Genomic DNA, 18,660 nt, shown 5'->3' with positions numbered 1-18,660 from the left:
CCGCCGCCGCCGCCGCCGCGAGCTGGATTGGCGCTGCTTGCGGGGGAGGAGCGCCGCCGCCGCCGCGGCCGCGAGCTGGGAGCTCGATTGGCGCTGCCTGCGGGGGAGGAGCGCCGCCGCCGTCGCCGCCGCGAGCTGGGAGCTCGATTGGCGCTGCCTGCGGGGGAGGAGCGCCGCCGCCGTCGCCGCCGCGAGCTGGGAGCTCGATTGGCGCTGCCTGCGTGGGAGGAGCGCCGCCGCCGCCGCCGCCCCCGCCGTCGCAGTCGTCGTGAGTGAAGAAGCGCCTCGGTGACGCCTGGTGAGGGCCCTCGCCGACGCCTGGGCTTACCTGCCGCCCGGCCAGCTCCGCTCGTTTCCCGTCCCCCGCGGCCCGGCGCGGGGCAGGCCTGCCAGGGCCATGGAGGACGAGGTGGTCCGCATTGCCAAGAAGATGGACAAGATGGTGCAGAAGAAAAACGCGGTGAGCGCGGCGGGCGGCGCGGGCCGGAGGGAGGCCGGGCGGCGGGCGGGGGCCAGTCGGCCTGAGGGGGCTCCCGGCCCGCGGTGAGCGCGGCGGGTGCTGCGAGACGGCGGCGAGGCCCGCGCTCTGGGGAGGGGTTCCTGGGGAGGGGGGAGCTTCGTGTCCCGCGGCCGCGTCCCGGGCAGGGGTTCTGGGGGGCGTCCTGTCCCGCAGCTGCGTCCCGGGCAGGGGTCTGGGGGGCGTCCTGTCCCGCAGCTGCGTCCCGGGCAGGGGTTCTGGGGGGCGTCCTGTCCCGCGGCCGCGTCCCGGGGAGGGGGTCCGGTCCCGCGGCCACCGGCGCTGGGATCCGCCCTGGGCGCCCGAGGCCCCTCGTGATTAGCGCAGCCCGGTAAACTCTATGGAGGCATCCTCCTCATTATTTTAAACGTGACGGTGGTAAAGCCTCGCTGGTTTAGCTGAAGAGTGCAGAGAGCCCTCCCTGTTTGAAAGAATTGGTTCTCTTTCCCGGGCTCATTGGCCAGCAGCGAGAAAACAACATCAAACAGAGGTTTGTGATCAGTTTTAGACATGAAACTGTTCAAGCAAAACGTGAATTTCCTGGATCTTATTTTTGAGGAAGGCTGAACATTCCCTTGATTGTCTCAACTCCCCTGCATGTTTGCTTAGCATTTAAAAAAGGTGAACTACGCCAGTGTACTTGGCAAGTTGCTAAACTTTTTGGAAAAAGTGGATCTTGTTAGGCCGCGGAGTGCGGGGAGCTGTGTTTAAGGCATTGCCGCCGACGAGGCTGTGCTGCCGGCTGGATTTGGACACATGTCGTTGCTGGTCCTCTCAGTGGTTTACAGTTGCTACCGGTGGCGTTTTCTGTCACTGATAACGTGTGCACGTGAACGTGGTCTCTTGCGGTTTGTATGAGGTGCTCCAGTTTCTGCATTTCTTTCCACCTGTGTGGGCCACTCTCAGTCCCTTGCTTCCGAGTCGTCTATATTTTCAGCTAAACTTCTGAAATTCTAAGTCCAACGAATGTGAAGGAGAGAAGGGCTGCTCTGATTTGCACAGCACTTTGGAGTTACAAAGCGTTTGTGCAGAATTCTTTGGGGACTCACGACAGCTGTGTTGCATTCATTTTACAGAATAAGAAACTGAGTCAGACCAAGCAGTTCACCTCCTTAAATGAAGTGTGCGTTGTGGATTAAGCCAGGACCCGAGTTTTCTGCTGGGCAGCATGCAGAAGTAGTGTTAAACACCGAATTCTTAAGACTTCAGACTTGGTGTGCGCCTCTTTTCCTTTAACAGGTGCATTGCCCGGCGTGTAATTTCATACCCTGTTCATCTGTCTTTGCAATTTTGGCTTTTTAAAGGATTTCCTGTTTGTTTTCTGTTGCAGACGTTGCCGGTGCCATTTATTTTTTCTGTTGATACAGGCCTTTCATTCCTCACTGCAAGTGATGAGTTCTGTATATTTGATTGGCTGAACGTTTCTGTTATTCTGTTTAAACTGGCAAGTTTTTTTTCTTTGCCTAGAGAACCCTAGACTCCCCTAGTAGAAGCTGGCTCCTAGGGAAAAAGGCCGTTTCTTGGGTAATTTTTTTCTCGAACTCAGGCTATAAAATGTGTACCTTTTAATCATCTAGTGCACTAGGTGTTTTTGTTTGTTTCCTTTCCTTGAAATAGACGTTTCCTAGAAATGAGGAATTCCTTAGTGAGCAAGTATGGAGAAGACCAGTTTGTATTTATCTGCAGTTCTCAAATTATAAACACATAATGCGTCAGCAGGAGAATGAGGATAAGCTCCACAGATGATCCTCAAGTCTCACTTTTCTTTTCAAATCTTATATTTCTAGTAGTACAGAACTTTACCAATATAAAAACTTGCCCCCCCCCCAAAAAAAAAGAACACAACTGCAGGAAAGAACAAAGAGCACTTAAAGTGTGTGTGTGTCTAATATATACATGTACATATACCCAGGTACATACACCTTTATATTTATATGTTATTTTGTAAATAAGTGACAATAATAATGTCTTGTGGAGATGTAGAACAGAAGTATACAACGAAAGCACAAACAGCAGGAGGGGCAAATGGAGTTAAACTGTTCAACCTCCATGGGATGGTTCCATGGAGGAGGCAGAGAGGGGGATGGGATCCTCGAAGAGCTGCTGAAGACCTTGCATTTTTTGCAGATCTCTTTAGAATGCTACTTGCATATTGTGCTCTCACTGAATGCACCTGGCTGAGCTATGGCACATTAGCACGGTAAACATTTGTCAGATTTGCCCTAGTCAGAAAATTTTCTATACCTGCCATCCTGCTTGGCACTTAAAAAAAAATTTTTTTTTTTTAAGCTCTCTATGATATAGGGATGATGGGTGAAGAAGGTAGGCTGCAGGGTAATATGTAGTATGTATGATCCCATTTTGATACAGTAAACAGAAAGTATTAAATGCATGCCTGTTTGTATGAGCAGTGAGTTTGCATGGTTATCTCAAGAGGGAGGGAATGGGACGGGTAGAGAAAGAGACTGACCACGGACTATTGTTTTACTTGTTACAAGAGGCATGTGTTGCCTTCATTTCTGATTAAACTTTTTGTGTCCAGATTATTGTAGGTTTACATGCAGTTGTAAGAAATAATAGTGCGATAGCTCCTGTGTGTCCTTTACCCAGTTTTCCCCAATGGTAACATCTTACAGAATCATAGTATACTGTCACAACCTGGGTATTGCCATTGACACAGTCAAGATAGAGAACATTTCCATCCCACAGGATCTCTCCTGATGCCATTTTATAGCCACTGCTGCTCCCCCACTCCCCACCAAATCATAATGATCTGATAGTGCAGTGGATAAAGTTGCAATAAAGTTTTTGTGCAGATGATCAAGGGAAAATACCCCCTGGGGAAGATGGCCCGTCTCCCACTCCCCCGGCCCTATCTGTCCCTGGCAACCTGTCATTTCAAGAATGTTATGTGGGACTTCCCTGGTGGCGCAGCGGTTAAGAATCTGCCTGCCATTGCAGGGGACATGGGTTTGATCCCTTGTCCGGGAAGATCCCACATGCCGCGGAGCAACTAAGCCCATGCGCCACAACGACTGAGCCTGCGCTTTAGAGCCCGGGAGCCACAACTACTGAGCCCACGTGCCACAACTACTGAAGCCCGCGTGCCTAGAGCCCGTGCTCTGCAACAAGAGAAGCCACCGCAGCGAGAAGCCCGCACACTGCAACAAAGAGTAGCCCCCGCTCGCCGCAACTAGAGAAAGCCCACACGCAGCAACGAAGACCCAACGCAGCCAAAAATAAAATAAATTAACTAATTAATTAAAAAAAAAAGAATGTTATGTGAATAAAATCATATAGTGTGTAACCTTTTTTTTTTTTTAAGTAAAAAAAATTTTTTTTTGGCTGCGCTGCCGGTTGTGCGATCTTAGTTCCCCGACCAAGGATTGAACCCAGCCCAGGTAGTGAAAGTGCTGAGTGCTAAACACTGGACCGCCAGGGAATTCCCAGTATGCAACCTTTTGGATTGGCCTTTTTCAATCAGTGTAATTCCCTGGAGAGTCATCCAAATTGCATGAATCAACAGTGCTCCTCTTTTTTAAAAAAAATATTTATTTATTTATTTATTTGGCTGTGCGGGTCTTTAGTTGCAGCATGCGGGATCTAGTTCCCTGACCAGGGATGGAACCTGGGCCCCCTGCATTGAGAGTGCAGAGTCTTAACCGCTGGAACACCAGAGAGGTCCCAGTGCCGCTTTCTTTTTAATTGCTGAGTAGTATTCCATGGTTTGGCTGTACTTCAGTTTGTTTAATCACTTGCCCATTGAAGAACATCTGAGTTTTTTTTCCCATTTCCTGACTATTACTGATAGAGATGCTGTGGACATTTGTGTACCTTTTTTTGTGCGAACATGCGTTCTCTGGGATAAATGCCGTAGGGTATGTGTTGCTTTTTTTGTTTTTTTTTCGGCTACGCTGTGCCACATGTGGGATCTTGGTTCCCCAATCAGGGATCGAGCCCGTGCCCCCTGCATTGGGAGCTTGGAGTCTTAACCACTGGACTGCCAGGGAAATTCCTGTATTGCTCCCCCCGCCCCACTTGATTGATTGATTGGTTGATTGGCTGTATTGGGTCTTAGTTGCGGCACGCGGGACCTTCGTTAAGGCATGTGGGATCTTTATTGTCGTTGCGGCGCACGGGCTCTTCGTTGCAGCATGAGAGCTTCTCTCTAGTTGTGGCGTGCGGGTTTTCTCTCTCTAGTTGTGGCACGTGGGCTCTGTAGTTGTGGCGTGCAGGCTCCAGAGCGCGTGGGCTCTGTAGTTTGCTGCACGTGGGCTACCTCATTGAGGTGTGCGAGCTCAGTAGTTTGGTGCGAGGGCTTAGTTGCCCCGCGGCATGTGGGATCTTAGTTCCCCGACCGGGAATCGAACCCGCGTCCCCTGCATTGCAGGACGGATTCTTTACCACTGAACCACCAGGGAAGTCCCTGTATTGCTTTTTTAAATTCAAAAAAAAAAAAAAGGAAAAGCAATTAGAGGTGAAACAACTAATTATATGATGGCCTTTCAAAGTACATATTCAAACCCTACATTCTTGGTGTACATAAGTTATTTATGTTGATTTGTGGTGTTTAGCTCTAGCAACAAGGCAATAATAATAACGCTGTAGTTTTCCTTGTTTCTTTCAACTGATGATCTGTGTATTTATTACAAATATTAATTAACACTCACAAGCTACCAGGAGGCAAGTAATGGTTAGCGCTGGTGTGGTTAACTCCTTTATAGATAGGGAGGTTGAGGCATGGGTATTGTGGAATTTGCCATGTTGAGGCATGGGTATTGTGGAATTTGCCTAAGGTTATATAGCACTGTGTTCTGACTCAGATTCATTCAGATTTATTCCTTCCCTTTCTGTCTCCTGAATTAACGCTTTGTAATTTTGACCTAGGTGTGAGGACACGAAAAGGGTTTTTTTCTGTATCTGAGGTTTAGTGCTTGTTTTATAGAAGCAATATAGTATAGTGGTTAGAGTAGGCACTTTAGCATCTGATTTTTGTTTTTTTCTTAAGTCTTTAATGAATTTGTTACAATATTGCTTCTGTTTTATGTTTTGCACATGCCGGAAAGGTAATAGGCCTTGGCCCCTGGGCCTGGGCTTCGTCTCTTGTGCTGTCTCCTGTCCCTGTTGCCCCCGCGCGCTGGCCCGTCCGCGCTGTGCCAGGGGGTATTGGTCGTCTCGCGGCTCAGTTCACAGTAGCTGAAAGGGACAGTGTGTGATGTTCTCATTTCTGCCCATCGTTTTCAAAGGGAGGCTCTGGCCATTGCTCCTCGGGTAAAATGCAGAGGGAGTGCTTTTTAAGATGGGACTGTCAGTGTTGGGGACACTCCTTAATTACCAAAACGGAATCCCCTTCAGTTCCTCCAGCTGTGTTGTTTTGGCACAGAAGATGTGAGTAATAGGAACTGGAGCTAAGTTGGAGTGAAAAAACGCACCGGTCCCGCCGAATTTTCCATCGAAACAGTTGATTTGTGTTGTCTGTAGGAATTCTAAAGGGCGTACCGTTGCTTCCTAACCGGAGTCATTTGAGAGATCTACCTCTGTACGTTCAAATGATTAATTTTGAGACTTTGCTCATGTGTGCAGTAAACCCTTTAATTCCCTAAGACCTTCCTTTCCTCCATCTCCTACCCCATTAAGCCCGCTTCAGTTCATCTCCTGAATTTCTTTGGAATCTGTCAGCTCTCCCTCAACACCCTAATACTGAACTTGCCTGTGTGTTGCGATTAGGTCCTAACTAGTGTCCATATATCTTGTTTCCTTCCAATCCATTCTTCACACAAAAAACCTTCAAGGCAAGTTGGAACATTGCTCATAAACATCGCTCACAAACATTGTTTTGAGAATAGAAAACACAGTGTTTGTTGGCCTTTAAGACTCTGCGTGGTCTAGAATCCTCTCTGCTTCTCTAGCCCCATCTTGTGCCACTTGTGCCCTCACTTTCTATGCTTCAGATACACTGAATTAACCTTAGTTCTCACTCATCTGACAGAAGTCAGTTCAGATATTATTTTTCACTGTGATCCCTAGCATTAAGCAAGTTGATTATCACGTTTTGTATGAGGACTAAAACTAAACTGGGAAGTGGAAGAATTGAGTTTAAACTGTTTCAGTCAACACGCATGTATTAATGATACCTACATATTGAACACCGGGCTAGGTTTCATGAGGGATACAGAAGTTCTGGCCATCTCTGGTTTTGGATATCCCTTATTTGTTGAGACCTTTGCGTTGTTTGGTTGCCTTTTGTCTGTTTTCAAGATGGGAAAACAGGAACGAGGGAAGTATAGGTTATTACTAGGTGGGGTTGAACAAGTGGAGCAGCAAACTGCAAGGCAGAAAGAAGAGGGACGTACTATAGAGGGATATGATTTCCATTCTCAAGGCGCCTGCATCCTGTGCAGGGAGACAGCCTAACATAAAATGTGCCTAACAAAAAATATATTGACTTCTTACTAAAAATCTGCAGTTCATATAACCAAGGGGTTTATAACTTCTCCTTTAAAAGTGATATTCCTGGGACTTCCCTGGTGGTCCAGTGGTGAAGACTCTGCGCTTCCAATGCAGCAGGCGTGGGTTCAATTCCTGGTTGGGGAGCTAAGATCCCACATGCTGCGCAGCCAAAGAAATTTTTTTCAAAAGTTATACTCCTGTATTATTGAATTTAGTGGTTTAGATTTTGTTTTAATGTTAAGAAGATTTCAGTTTATTTACCAGGAACAAACAAAACATAATGTAAAAATAGTTTCCCAGAAACGATTTCCATCATTCTCTTCTTCCCTTTCTCCCGCAGACTGGTGTTTCATCTTTACAAGCTCTCTGTCTTTCCATAGGAAAGCTGTCTGGCTTGGAGGTTGCAATCCCAGGGAATTTTTCATCAGCGGGGAAGTCTCCATCACTACAGAGGGATCAAGGGAGAAGTCAGTCCCTGGTAAGTGAGATGCTCCCCCTAAACACCAACACAGCAGTCGTGTACCTTTTAAGGGGTTCGGGGCAAGATGGGCAAGGCATTTCTACTAACTCTTCTTAAGGACCATGGACAGTGCCGTAAGCTACGAGGTAAGCGGTGACTGTTGTAATTCTTACTGGTGATCATTTCCTGTCACTGATTCTCGGCTTTCTTTGTATTTCATAGGACTGTTGTCAGTCCAATAGAAAATGAGTCTTATTTTTAAAAAACTGAAATGTTTTACAAAGCCTAGCATTCTCATATAGAGTCCTTTCAATTCTCCCCACTTTCCCAAGAGGCTATGAACGCTTCACACCATGAACTAGGAGAGGGGGTAGAGCCCTTTCTGATGAAATACATCAACAAAGACAGAGTCTTAGCCTGCTTGCTCTCTGGACAGGATCTCGGACTACAAGGTCTTCAATCCTGGTATAAATGAAGGAAGTGAGGACAGTTCAACTGGCACTCTCATAACAAGAGTTGTGAAACACCTTCCAAAGAGACTATAGCAGTAGATGAGGGAAGGGAGTGCTACAGTGTGGTAGTACAGGGGGAATGATCGGCTACAGCAGTGAAAAATGTGGTACCTATTGGTGTGCTCTCGGGGTTCTTGTACATGTAGCATAGATGACCTTTACAGTGGCCCTCTCACCTTCCCACCTGCATTAGGTGTTCTTTTTTTTTTAAATTTATGTTTATTTATTTATTTATTGTTTGAACTTATTTATTCTATGTGTTTATTTTTTTGGCTGCACTGGGTCTTCATTGCTGTGCACGGGCTTTCTCTAGTTGGCGGCTAGCGGGGGCTACTCTTGGTTGCGGTGTGCGGGCGTCTCATCGCGGTGGCGTCTATTGTTGCGGAGCATGCGCTCTAGGCGCGTGGGCTTCGGTAGTTGCGGCTCACGGGCTCTAGAATGCAGGCTCAGTAGTTGTGGCACATGGGCTTAGTTGCTCCACGGCATGTGGGATCTTCGCAGACCAGGGCTCGAACCCGTGTCCCCCGCATTGCATTGGCAGGTGGATTCTTAACCACTGCGCCACCAGGGAAGCCCTATTCTGTATACTTTTAAAATATTTTTTAAAATTTTACTTCTGAATCCACAGAGTTAAAAATCTTTTATTATTAAACCAAATAATATTTCTCTTTTAAAGGAGTCCTTTCTACCAAGTACCTGTATGTAAAGGTAAGACCGTGAACTGTGGGCTCTATGTAGACCGATCCATTTGATGTCAGAAGAGGTATAAAATACACTTTCACAGTTGGATTTCCTCTCCTGTGCTCTGCCACCAACATGAAAACAGCATACCCAGAGTAGCCTGGGTTTCAGTACAAGGCATGTGGAACAGACCCAAACCGTTTTTGCATCCTGATGCCAAACTCCAACTGACTCATAAGCCCATGAGTGAGGAAAGCAAATGTCTGTTGTTACGAAGCACTGAGATTTTCGAGGTTCTTATACAGTATCACGGTGGCAATAGGTAACTGACACATTAAAGGTGTTCTGTGTGATATTGATTAGACTATACATTTGGGGGGCATAATTTTATATCACAATAAAAATGTATAAGATATATAACCATCTCGGGTTTCCCTGATAGCGCAGTGGTTAAGAATCCGCCTGCCAATGCAGGGGACACGGGTGCCAGCCCTGGTCCGGGAAGATCCCCCATGCCGCGGAGCAACTAAGCCCATGTGCCACAACTACTGAGCCTGCGCTCTAGAGCCCGCGAGCCACAACTACTGAGCCCATGCACCGAAGCCCACGCGCCTAGAGCCCGTGCTCCACCACAAGAGAAGCCACCGCAATGAGAAGCCCGTGCACCGCAACGAAGAGTAGCCCCCGCTCGCCGCAACTAGAGAAAGGCTGCACGCAGCGATGAAGACCCAACACAGCCAAAAATAAAATAAATAAAAGTAAAAAAAAAAAAAAGAAAAGAAATATAACCATTTCAACATATAAATGTATTTATTCAAATTAAATTCAGTGCAATTTACATGTGGAACTAAGCAATTTTCTTTATACATTTAGGCATATTCCATTTATACCTACAGACAGATAAACTTTTTGCACAAGTAGGAAAACTTAAAATATATTTTGAATAGATTTGTACAAACTGTTGAATACTTTAAAATTAGTAATTGAAAGTTCCCACCCTCATTTGGAGGTAGAATGGGAACTTAACTTTCCAGTTACTGGTCTGAAAAAGAAAATAACTTGCTATAATTTTGAATGTTATATAGTATAAGCACTATAAAAATATCACTGTCATGATAGCATAGGAACACTCTAAATGTAGACCTTATGGTAGAAATTGCTAGCTGTTCACCAAAACTCATTTCTTCTTCATCCTGGAAAGCACAGCTAAACTATTCCTAGTCAGTGGAAAGTGATGTGGGCCACACCTAGGCCTAGCCCATAAAAGCCTCCCAACATGTGCTCCTCCATGCTTTTCGTCCCTTCCAGTTGACTATGATGATGAATCCAAGGTTCCATGTTTTAAAGAAAGCAGAGTCACAGTCAACCTGGGTCCCTGCTCAACGTTTCTTGAGCAAGAAATAGACTGGTATTGTGTTTGCTATCTGTTCACTGTATCATGCAAAACAATAGTAAAAGAAACAATGCCAAATAGTTATCTACCTCCCTAAAATTGAACCTCTATAGTTTTTATGTTTTCATGAACTACTTGCATTCTTATGACAAGTATTATGAGTTGAAAATACGTCAGCCACAAGTAGCATGAGTTTCACATAGGTTGTTAACTTCACTAGAAATTGAAGTAAAAACATAATAAATTATATTCTCTTCATAGCTATGTAAATAAAAGATGTTTTAATCATGTACAACCTAATGCTTAAAATTAAAATTAGGTTTTCTAACTAGAAAGACCCAATCAAGAAATTTCTTAGTTAATGACACACAAAAGTTGGTAATGTGACCTAAAATTCTCTTACCATCTGTGCCATGAAGAACAGTAATCTGTTGGACTGAAGATGATGAAGCAAACTTGACAGGAACTTTGCCCAACTTCTGTGTACTGAGGTCTGGAATATCATGTCCACGATCTTCAGCATTAACAAAAATCTCAGATGAAAACATGGTTTTTCCTGGACTCTCTGTTGTTATCTGAGTGACTGCATCAGATGATAATTTTCCAGAGAAGGGAGAAAACGGGGTCTTAATCTCCTTTGGTGATCTGAACAAAAAAGAGAAAGCACACAGCAGGTCATATCCTTGGCTTATCAAATACTGTAATTTCTTTCCAAATGTGGCTTCAATATTTTTTGGAGACACATCCAACTCAAATGGTTAAGTTATTTCTGCAGTACCCTGTGCTTTTTTACATACTTATTACAGGGTGATCATGCATGAGTTTACTTTTACTTATTTTAAAATCTACTTTTATTTTGGATTTAGAATGCTATTATATAAGGAAAGGGTACTTTTCAGTTGAAGTGGAAAGATATCCATTAAAAAATAATTACTGGAAGTCCACTATAAATTAGGGGACTATGCTAAACGCATAGAGTGTACAAAAATAAAAAAGAAACAGAGCCTTTCCTCAAAAAGTTTATATGTCAGTGGGGGAACCAGAGGTTTTTAAGGTTGTAATTATGTATATAGATTATAAAGAATCCATATTAAAACATAATGGAGTAAATAAATGAGTGTATAAATAAATAAATAATAGGAGGGAGGGAGAAGACAAATCTTGCCAACAGAAGAATTCCATATGTAGGTAACCTCCCCCCCGCCCCCCCCCGGCATCCATCTCCTCCCCAAGGAGGTGGAGGTGAAGCTTAATCTTCCCCTTAAGTCCAGTCCTGGGCTGGCCTTAATGATTGAATTCCAGAGACAGTATAAAATGGGAGAAAAAGTAACTTTACAGTGGAGAAACCAAGCAAACACCATGTTATGCAAGTGATGATGTTTCACATCACCAGTGATGTCACGGAGACACTACATACTCTCTGTTATGATGTGATGAGACGGTTACTTCGCTTCTGCGGTATTCTTTGTCAAAACCTATAACTCCAGTCGAATCATGAGAAAAACATCAGCCAAACCCAGACTGAGAACAATTCTACAAAATATCAGACAAATATTCCTCAAGACTGTCAAAATCATGAAAAACAAGGAAGGAATGAGGAACTGTCATAGACCAGAGAAGACTAAGGAGACATGACAACTAACTAAGTGGAATGTGATATACTGGATTGGGTCCTAGAACAGAAAAAGGTCATTAACAGGAAAACTGGTGAAATCCAAAAAAAGTCTTAAGTTTAGTTAATAGTAATGTATAAATGTTGGCTTTTTAATTTTGAAAAATATACTATGGTAGTATAAGATGTTAGCAATAGGAAAAACTGGGAGAGAGGTAAAGGGAACTCTGTTTGTATCTTTTCTGCAGATTTGAAATTATTTGAAAATGAAAAAGGTCATTTTTAAAAAATGGAGTAATACTGTATTGTATTATATCACAGAAGAAGAAGACCTTTTAAAAGGTCTTTTAAATCTCTACCCTCTATATACTATTCACTAATTAAAAGGACAATTATGAGAAAAGAAAATAGGCCCATCTCCCTTATGTATACAGAAGCAAAAATCATACACAAAATGTTAGACAATCAAATGTAGAGTGTGTGAGTGAGTGAATGTGTGTGTGTGTGTGTGTGTGTGTGTGTGTGTGTGTGAATTCCTACCAAGTTGTTTTACTCCAGAAATGCAAGGTGAGTTAACATTCAAATATCAATAAATGTCATGCACCACATCCATAAAATAAAGGAGAAAATGTATATGATCATATCAGTATAGTCAGATAAAGCATTTGATAAAATTCAATAATTATGTATGATTAAAAACTCATAGCAAAGGGAAACTACAAAAAACTTTAGAGCCACCATCCTATTTATAGTGAAATGTGGAGAACGTCCACTGTAAGATTAGGAACAAAATAAGAATGCCAACTCTTACCTTTTCTATTCAACCTATTAGTAAAAGTATTAAATGGCATTAGCAGTAAGGCAGGAAAAAGAAATCAGAAATATAAGGCTAAGAAAGGAAGAAATCATACTGTCACTTTCCATAGTTGATATAATTAAGGATACAGAAAATCCAAAACCATCTACAGATAACTTATTAGAATATCAGTTAGTTTTTAGAAGAGTTGCCAGATAAGAGACCAAACATTAAAAAATTCCACTAACATTTTTCTGTGTCTGAAAAGTTATAAAATTAAAAACTAAAAAATATGCCATCTACATTATCATCAAAACATCATATACCTAATAATAAGTGTAATAAAAAATGTAAGAACCCTATTAGAATAGAAAACTATTGATATATCATAGAGAGAAATTAAAGGTGATCTAAATAGGATTTCTGCTTTGAGGCAGGATGTATAGGCATACCTCACTTTATTGCACTTCACTTTATTGTACCTTGCAGATAATGCTTTTTTTTTTTTTTTTTTTTTTTTTTTTTTTTTTTTACAAATTGAAGGTTTGTGGCAACCCTGTGTCAAGCAGCTCTACTGGTGGTGCCATTTTTCCAACAGCATTTGCTCACTTCGTGTCTCTATGTCATGTTTTGGTAAGTCTCACAATATTTCAAACTTTTTCACTATTATACTTGTTACATGATCTGTGATCAGTGATCTTTGATGTTACTATTGCAAAAAGATTACAGCTTGCTGAAGGCTCAGATGATGGGTAGCATTCTTAAAGTCTACTTTCAAATTAAGATATGTACTTTTTTTAGACATAATGCTATTGCACACTTAATAGACTACAGTATAGCATAAACATAACTTTTACATGCACTGGGAAACCAAACAACTCGTGTGACTTGCTTTCTTATGATATTCTCCTTATTGTGGTGTCTGGGACCAAAGCCATATCTCCATAATAATATGCCTGCACTAGGTAGGCACAGGCCATCACTCCTGCTGCAACGAGCAAACAAACTTGAATAAAAGATCATCGAGCTAAGGAAGCAATCAAGAAACAATATCAACTAATATGCTAGAGAGGGACATTTAGAGATTTGGAGCAGGGGTTTGGTGTAGGGAGACATACTCCACTGGAAAAGAGAAATCACCATATCTTTTGATGAACTCATTTGCTGGCATGATGGAGTGAAATCTAGCAGAATGTCAAGCCGATTTCCCCCACAGGACATTTCCTTAGTGTCAGGGTGGTATAGGATGATGGGGGACTGAGCCAAGAAAGCAGAGTGAAATTTCCTGCACAGTCATGGCACTAACAAACCAAATCCCGCTAGATAAAGGGGCCTGTGACAATCATTAGGTCTCCTCTTCAAGACATTTGCCAGTTTTTGAACCTATATAAAGCAGGAAGCTAAATACCTAATGCCTGAGGGAGAGAACTTTCCAAAGTGAGGAATTAGAGACCTACCAGACTCACAGTAAAAACCCAGAAGTGCCATCCCCAAGAAGGGGGCTGAGTCAGAAAAAGTGAAGTCATCTGCAATGTTTCAGTGTTTATGAGACAAATTTTCACTGAGAAAGTGTAACGGCAACAAATACATAGCTGGTCTCTCCTTACATTTGCCATACTCTGAAGCTGTGAGAACTGAGAGCCTAAAGAGCTGAATTCAAACATCTGAAAGACTGAAGTCAATAACTGACTGTATTTATTGAAGAATCAAAGACCTGTCAGGCTCACAGCAAAAATCCAGGGAGGCCACAAATTAGGAAAAATCATAGGTAGGATGAGACAACTAAAGCTCCAACCCAGTTCTGACCTAGTAAAATTCCTGAAATGACTGAAATGATCAGCCACTCTGATTAACAGAGAAAAGGGTAAATCTTCTCTGGTGCAAAGTAATAGCATCTTCAGTCTCTATGAATTTTTTATTCACCACGTCCAGCACACAATCAAAAATTATGAAATTCCTGAAGCAGGAAAAAGTGACTAAAACTTAAGACAAAAAAAAAAAAAAAAAAAAAAACCAAGAAAAATTGATTTAGAGGGAATTCAGATTCTGGAGTTAGCACAGAACTTTAAAATGACTATATTGAGAGTAAAAGATGGGGATTAATAGATTAAAATATGGAGAATCTCAACAGAAAATTGGAATCAATTTTAAAAAATCAAATACAGATAAATGAAAAATAAGAAAACTGATCCCCAGCAGACCTTAGGGAATACTAGAAGAAATTTTTTTGGGCTGAAGTAAAATGGCCCAACATAGAACAGAGCTGGGCTCTCGGTCCCATATTGAACTCGAGTTGGAAGAGGCGAGTCCGGTCTCAAAACGGAGGTAAAACCGCCGCCCGGTCGCCCCCAGCCCGACTCCGGCCGCCGCCGCCGCCGGGGGGAGGAGGGCCATGATCCAAAGGAACCAGAACAGTTGAGAAAACTGTTTATTGGTGGTCTGAGCTTTGAAACTACAGACGATAGCTTAAGAGAACATTTTGAGAAATGGGGCACACTTACAGATTGTGTGGTGATGAGAGACCCCCAGACAAACCGTTCCAGGGGCTTTGGTTTTGTGACTTACTCTTGGGTTGAAGAGGTGGATGCAGCAATGTGTGCTCGACCACACAAGGTTGATGGGCGTGTAGTGGAACCAAAGAGAGCTGTTTCTAGAGAGGATTCTGTAAAGCCTGGTGCCCGTCTAACAGTGAAGAAAATTTTTGTTGGTGGTATTAAAGAAGATACAGAAGAATGTAATTCGAGAGACTACTTTGAAAAGTATGGCAAGATTGAAACCATAGGAGTTATGGAAGACAGGCAGAGTGGAAAAAAGAGAGGATTTGCTTTTGTAACTTTTGATGATCATGATACAGTTGATAAAATTGTTGTTCAGAAATACCACACTATTAATGGGCATAATTGTAAGTGAAAAAGGCCCTTTCTAAACAAGAAATGCAATCTGCTGGATCACAGAGAGGTCGTGGAGGTGGATCTGGCAACTTTATGGGTCGTGGAGGAAACTTTGGAGGTGGTGGAGGTAACTTTGGCCGTGGTGGAAACTTTGGTGGAAGAGGAGGCTATGGTGGTGGAGGTGGTGGCAGCAGAGGTAGTTATGGAGGAGGTGATGGTGGATAAAACGGATTTGGAGGCGACGGTGGTAACGATGGTGGTGGTCCTGGTTACAGTAGTAGAGGAGGCTATGGTGGTGGTGGACCAGGATATGGAAACCAAGATGGTGGATATGGTGGCGGTGGTGGAGGATATGATGCTTACAATGAAGGAGGAAATTTTGGAGGTAACTATGGTGGTGGTGGTGGGAGCTATAATGATTTTGGAAATTATAGTGGACAACAGCAATCAAATTATGGACCCATGAAGGGGGGCAGTTTTGGTGGAAGAAGCTCGGGAAGTCCCTATGGTGGTGGTTATGGATCTGGTGGTGGAAGTGGTGGATATGGTAGCAGAAGGTTCTCAAAACTCAGAAGAAAAGGGCTACAGTTCTTAGCAGGAGAGAGAGCGAGGAGTTGTCAGGAAAGCTGCAGGTTACTTTGAGACAGTCGTCCCAAATGCATTAGAGGAACTGTAAAAACCTGCCGCAGAAGGAACGATGATCCATAGTCAGAAAAGTTACTGCAGCTTAAACAGGAAACCCTTCTTGTTCAGGACTGTCCTAGCCACAGTTTGCAAAAAGTGCAGCTATTGATTCATGCAACGGAGGGTCAATTAGATGTACATTCCTGAGGTCTTTTATCTGTTGTAGCTTTGTCTTTTTCTTTTCATTACATCAGGTATATTGCCCTGTAAATTGTGGTAGTGGTACCAGGAATAAAAAATTAAGGAATTTTAAACTTTTCAATATTTGTGTAGTTCAGTTTTTCTACATTTTAGTACAGAAACTTTAACAAAATGCAGTTTTGAAGGTGTTTCCTTGTGAGTTAACAAGTAAAGAAGATCATTGTTCATTAATATTTTGTATGAATTTTGCTAAAGTTAACTGTAAAGAAACACCTGCTGACTTGCAGTTTAAGGGGATCTATTCTCCCCATTTCCAAACCATGAAATGAATGGGCTCTGACATGTGGAGAGAATAGATATTTGTATGTTTGCAATGTGTGTTTTAGATAATAGAATTGGGTATTTAAATTAGCATATTTGTGAATTTAATAGCTTTAAGATTTACTTCAAATGAAAAATCTCAGAATTCAAAAAAAAAAAAACAAAAGAACAGAGCTGGGAGCGCGATTGGCGCTGCCTGCGGGGGAGGAGCGCCGCCGCCGCCGCGAGCTGGGAGCTCGATTGGCGCTCCCTGCGGGGGAGGAGCGCCGCCGCCGCCGCCGCCGCCGCGAGCTTGATTGGCGCTGCCTGCGGGGGAGGAGCGCCGCCGCGGCCGCCGCCGCGAGCTGGGAGCTCGTTTGGCGCTGCCTGCGGGGGAGGAGCGCCGCCGCCGCCGCCGCCGCGAGCTGGGAGCTCCATTGGCGCTGCCTGCGGGGGAGGAGCGCCGCCGCCGCCGCCGCCGCCGCCGCGAGCTCGACTGGCGCTCCCTGCGGGGGAGGAGCGCCGCCGCCGCCGCCGCCGCGAGCTGGGAGCTCGATTGGCGCTGCCTGTGGGGGAGGAGCGCCGCCGCCGTCGCCGCCGCGAGCTGGGAGCTCGCTTGGCGCTGCCTGCGGGGGAGGAGCGCCGCCGCCGCGAGCTGGGAGCTCGCTTGGCACTGCCTGCGGGGGAGGAGCGCCGCCGCCGCCGCCGCCGCCGCGAGCTGGATTGGCGCTGCCTGCGGGGGAGGAGCGCCGCCGCCGCCGCCGCCGCGAGCTGGGAGCTCGTTTGGCGCTGCCTGCGGGGGAGGAGCGCCGCCGCCGCCGCCGCGAACTGGGAGCTCGATTGGCGCTGCCCTGCGGGGGAGGAGCGCCGCCGCCGCCGCCGCTGCCGCCGCCACGAGCTGGGAGCTCGATTGGCGCTGCCTGCGGGGGAGGAGCGCCGCCGCCGCGAGCTGGGAGCTCGATTGGCGCTGCCTGCGTGGGAGGAGCGCCGCCGCCGTCGCCGCCGCGAGCTGGGAGCTCGGTTGGCGCTGCCTGCGGGGGAGGAGCGCCGCCGCCGCCGCCGCGAGCTGGGAGCTCGACTGGCGCTCCCTGCGGGGGAGGAGCGCCGCCGTCGCCGCCGCGAGCCGGGAGCTCGATTGTCGCTGCCTGCGGGGGAGGAGCGCCGCCGCCGCGAGCTGGGAGCTCGCTTGGCACTGCCTGCGGGGGAGGAGCGCCGCCGCCGCCGCCGCCGCCGCGAGCTGGATTGGCGCTGCTTGCGGGGGAGGAGCGCCGCCGCCGCCGCGGCCGCGAGCTGGGAGCTCGATTGGCGCTGCCTGCGGGGGAGGAGCGCCGCCGCCGTCGCCGCCGCGAGCTGGGAGCTCGATTGGCGCTGCCTGCGGGGGAGGAGCGCCGCCGCCGTCGCCGCCGCGAGCTGGGAGCTCGATTGGCGCTGCCTGCGTGGGAGGAGCGCCGCCGCCGCCGCCGCCCCCGCCGTCGCAGTCGTCGTGAGTGAAGAAGCGCCTCGGTGACGCCTGGTGAGGGCCCTCGCCGACGCCTGGGCTTACCTGCCGCCCGGCCAGCTCCGCTCGTTTCCCGTCCCCCGCGGCCCGGCGCGGGGCAGGCCTGCCAGGGCCATGGAGGACGAGGTGGTCCGCATTGCCAAGAAGATGGACAAGATGGTGCAGAAGAAAAACGCGGTGAGCGCGGCGGGCGGCGCGGGCCGGAGGGAGGCCGGGCGGCGGGCGGGGGCCAGTCGGCCTGAGGGGGCTCCCGGCCCGCGGTGAGCGCGGCGGGTGCTGCGAGACGGCGGCGAGGCCCGCGCTCTGGGGAGGGGTTCCTGGGGAGGGGGGAGCTTCGTGTCCCGCGGCCGCGTCCCGGGCAGGGGTTCTGGGGGGCGTCCTGTCCCGCAGCTGCGTCCCGGGCAGGGGTCTGGGGGGCGTCCTGTCCCGCAGCTGCGTCCCGGGCAGGGGTTCTGGGGGGCGTCCTGTCCCGCGGCCGCGTCCCGGGGAGGGGGTCCGGTCCCGCGGCCACCGGCGCTGGGATCCGCCCTGGGCGCCCGAGGCCCCTCGTGATTAGCGCAGCCCGGTAAACTCTATGGAGGCATCCTCCTCATTATTTTAAACGTGACGGTGGTAAAGCCTCGCTGGTTTAGCTGAAGAGTGCAGAGAGCCCTCCCTGTTTGAAAGAATTGGTTCTCTTTCCCGGGCTCATTGGCCAGCAGCGAGAAAACAACATCAAACAGAGG

At 46.6% G+C, this 18,660-nt stretch overlaps 1 protein-coding gene and 1 pseudogene across 2 annotated transcripts in view; both read left to right on the top strand.

Annotated features, from left to right (window-relative positions):
• LOC309621863 (uncharacterized protein) overlaps positions 1-18,660 on the top strand; it is a 160,684-nt gene that overhangs the window by 17,535 nt on the left and 124,489 nt on the right. The window contains exon 3 of the mRNA XM_082409186.1: positions 7,308-7,445. Within this exon, the coding sequence (XP_082265312.1) occupies positions 7,308-7,445 (138 nt within the window). The remainder of the gene's footprint in view (positions 1-7,307; positions 7,446-18,660) is intronic.
• Positions 14,708-15,675, top strand: LOC309621871 (heterogeneous nuclear ribonucleoprotein A3 pseudogene; annotated as a pseudogene). Its single transcript has 2 exons — positions 14,708-15,493; positions 15,551-15,675. The product of its transcript is annotated as a heterogeneous nuclear ribonucleoprotein A3 pseudogene (transcript).

This window comes from Balaenoptera borealis (assembly GCF_965194805.1).
Source record: "Balaenoptera borealis genome assembly, contig: HAP1_SCAFFOLD_1115, whole genome shotgun sequence".
NCBI classification, from domain to species: Eukaryota; Metazoa; Chordata; class Mammalia; order Artiodactyla; family Balaenopteridae; genus Balaenoptera; species Balaenoptera borealis.
Note: the sequence above shows the minus strand (reverse complement) of the source record. Positions and strands in the feature narration are given on the sequence as shown.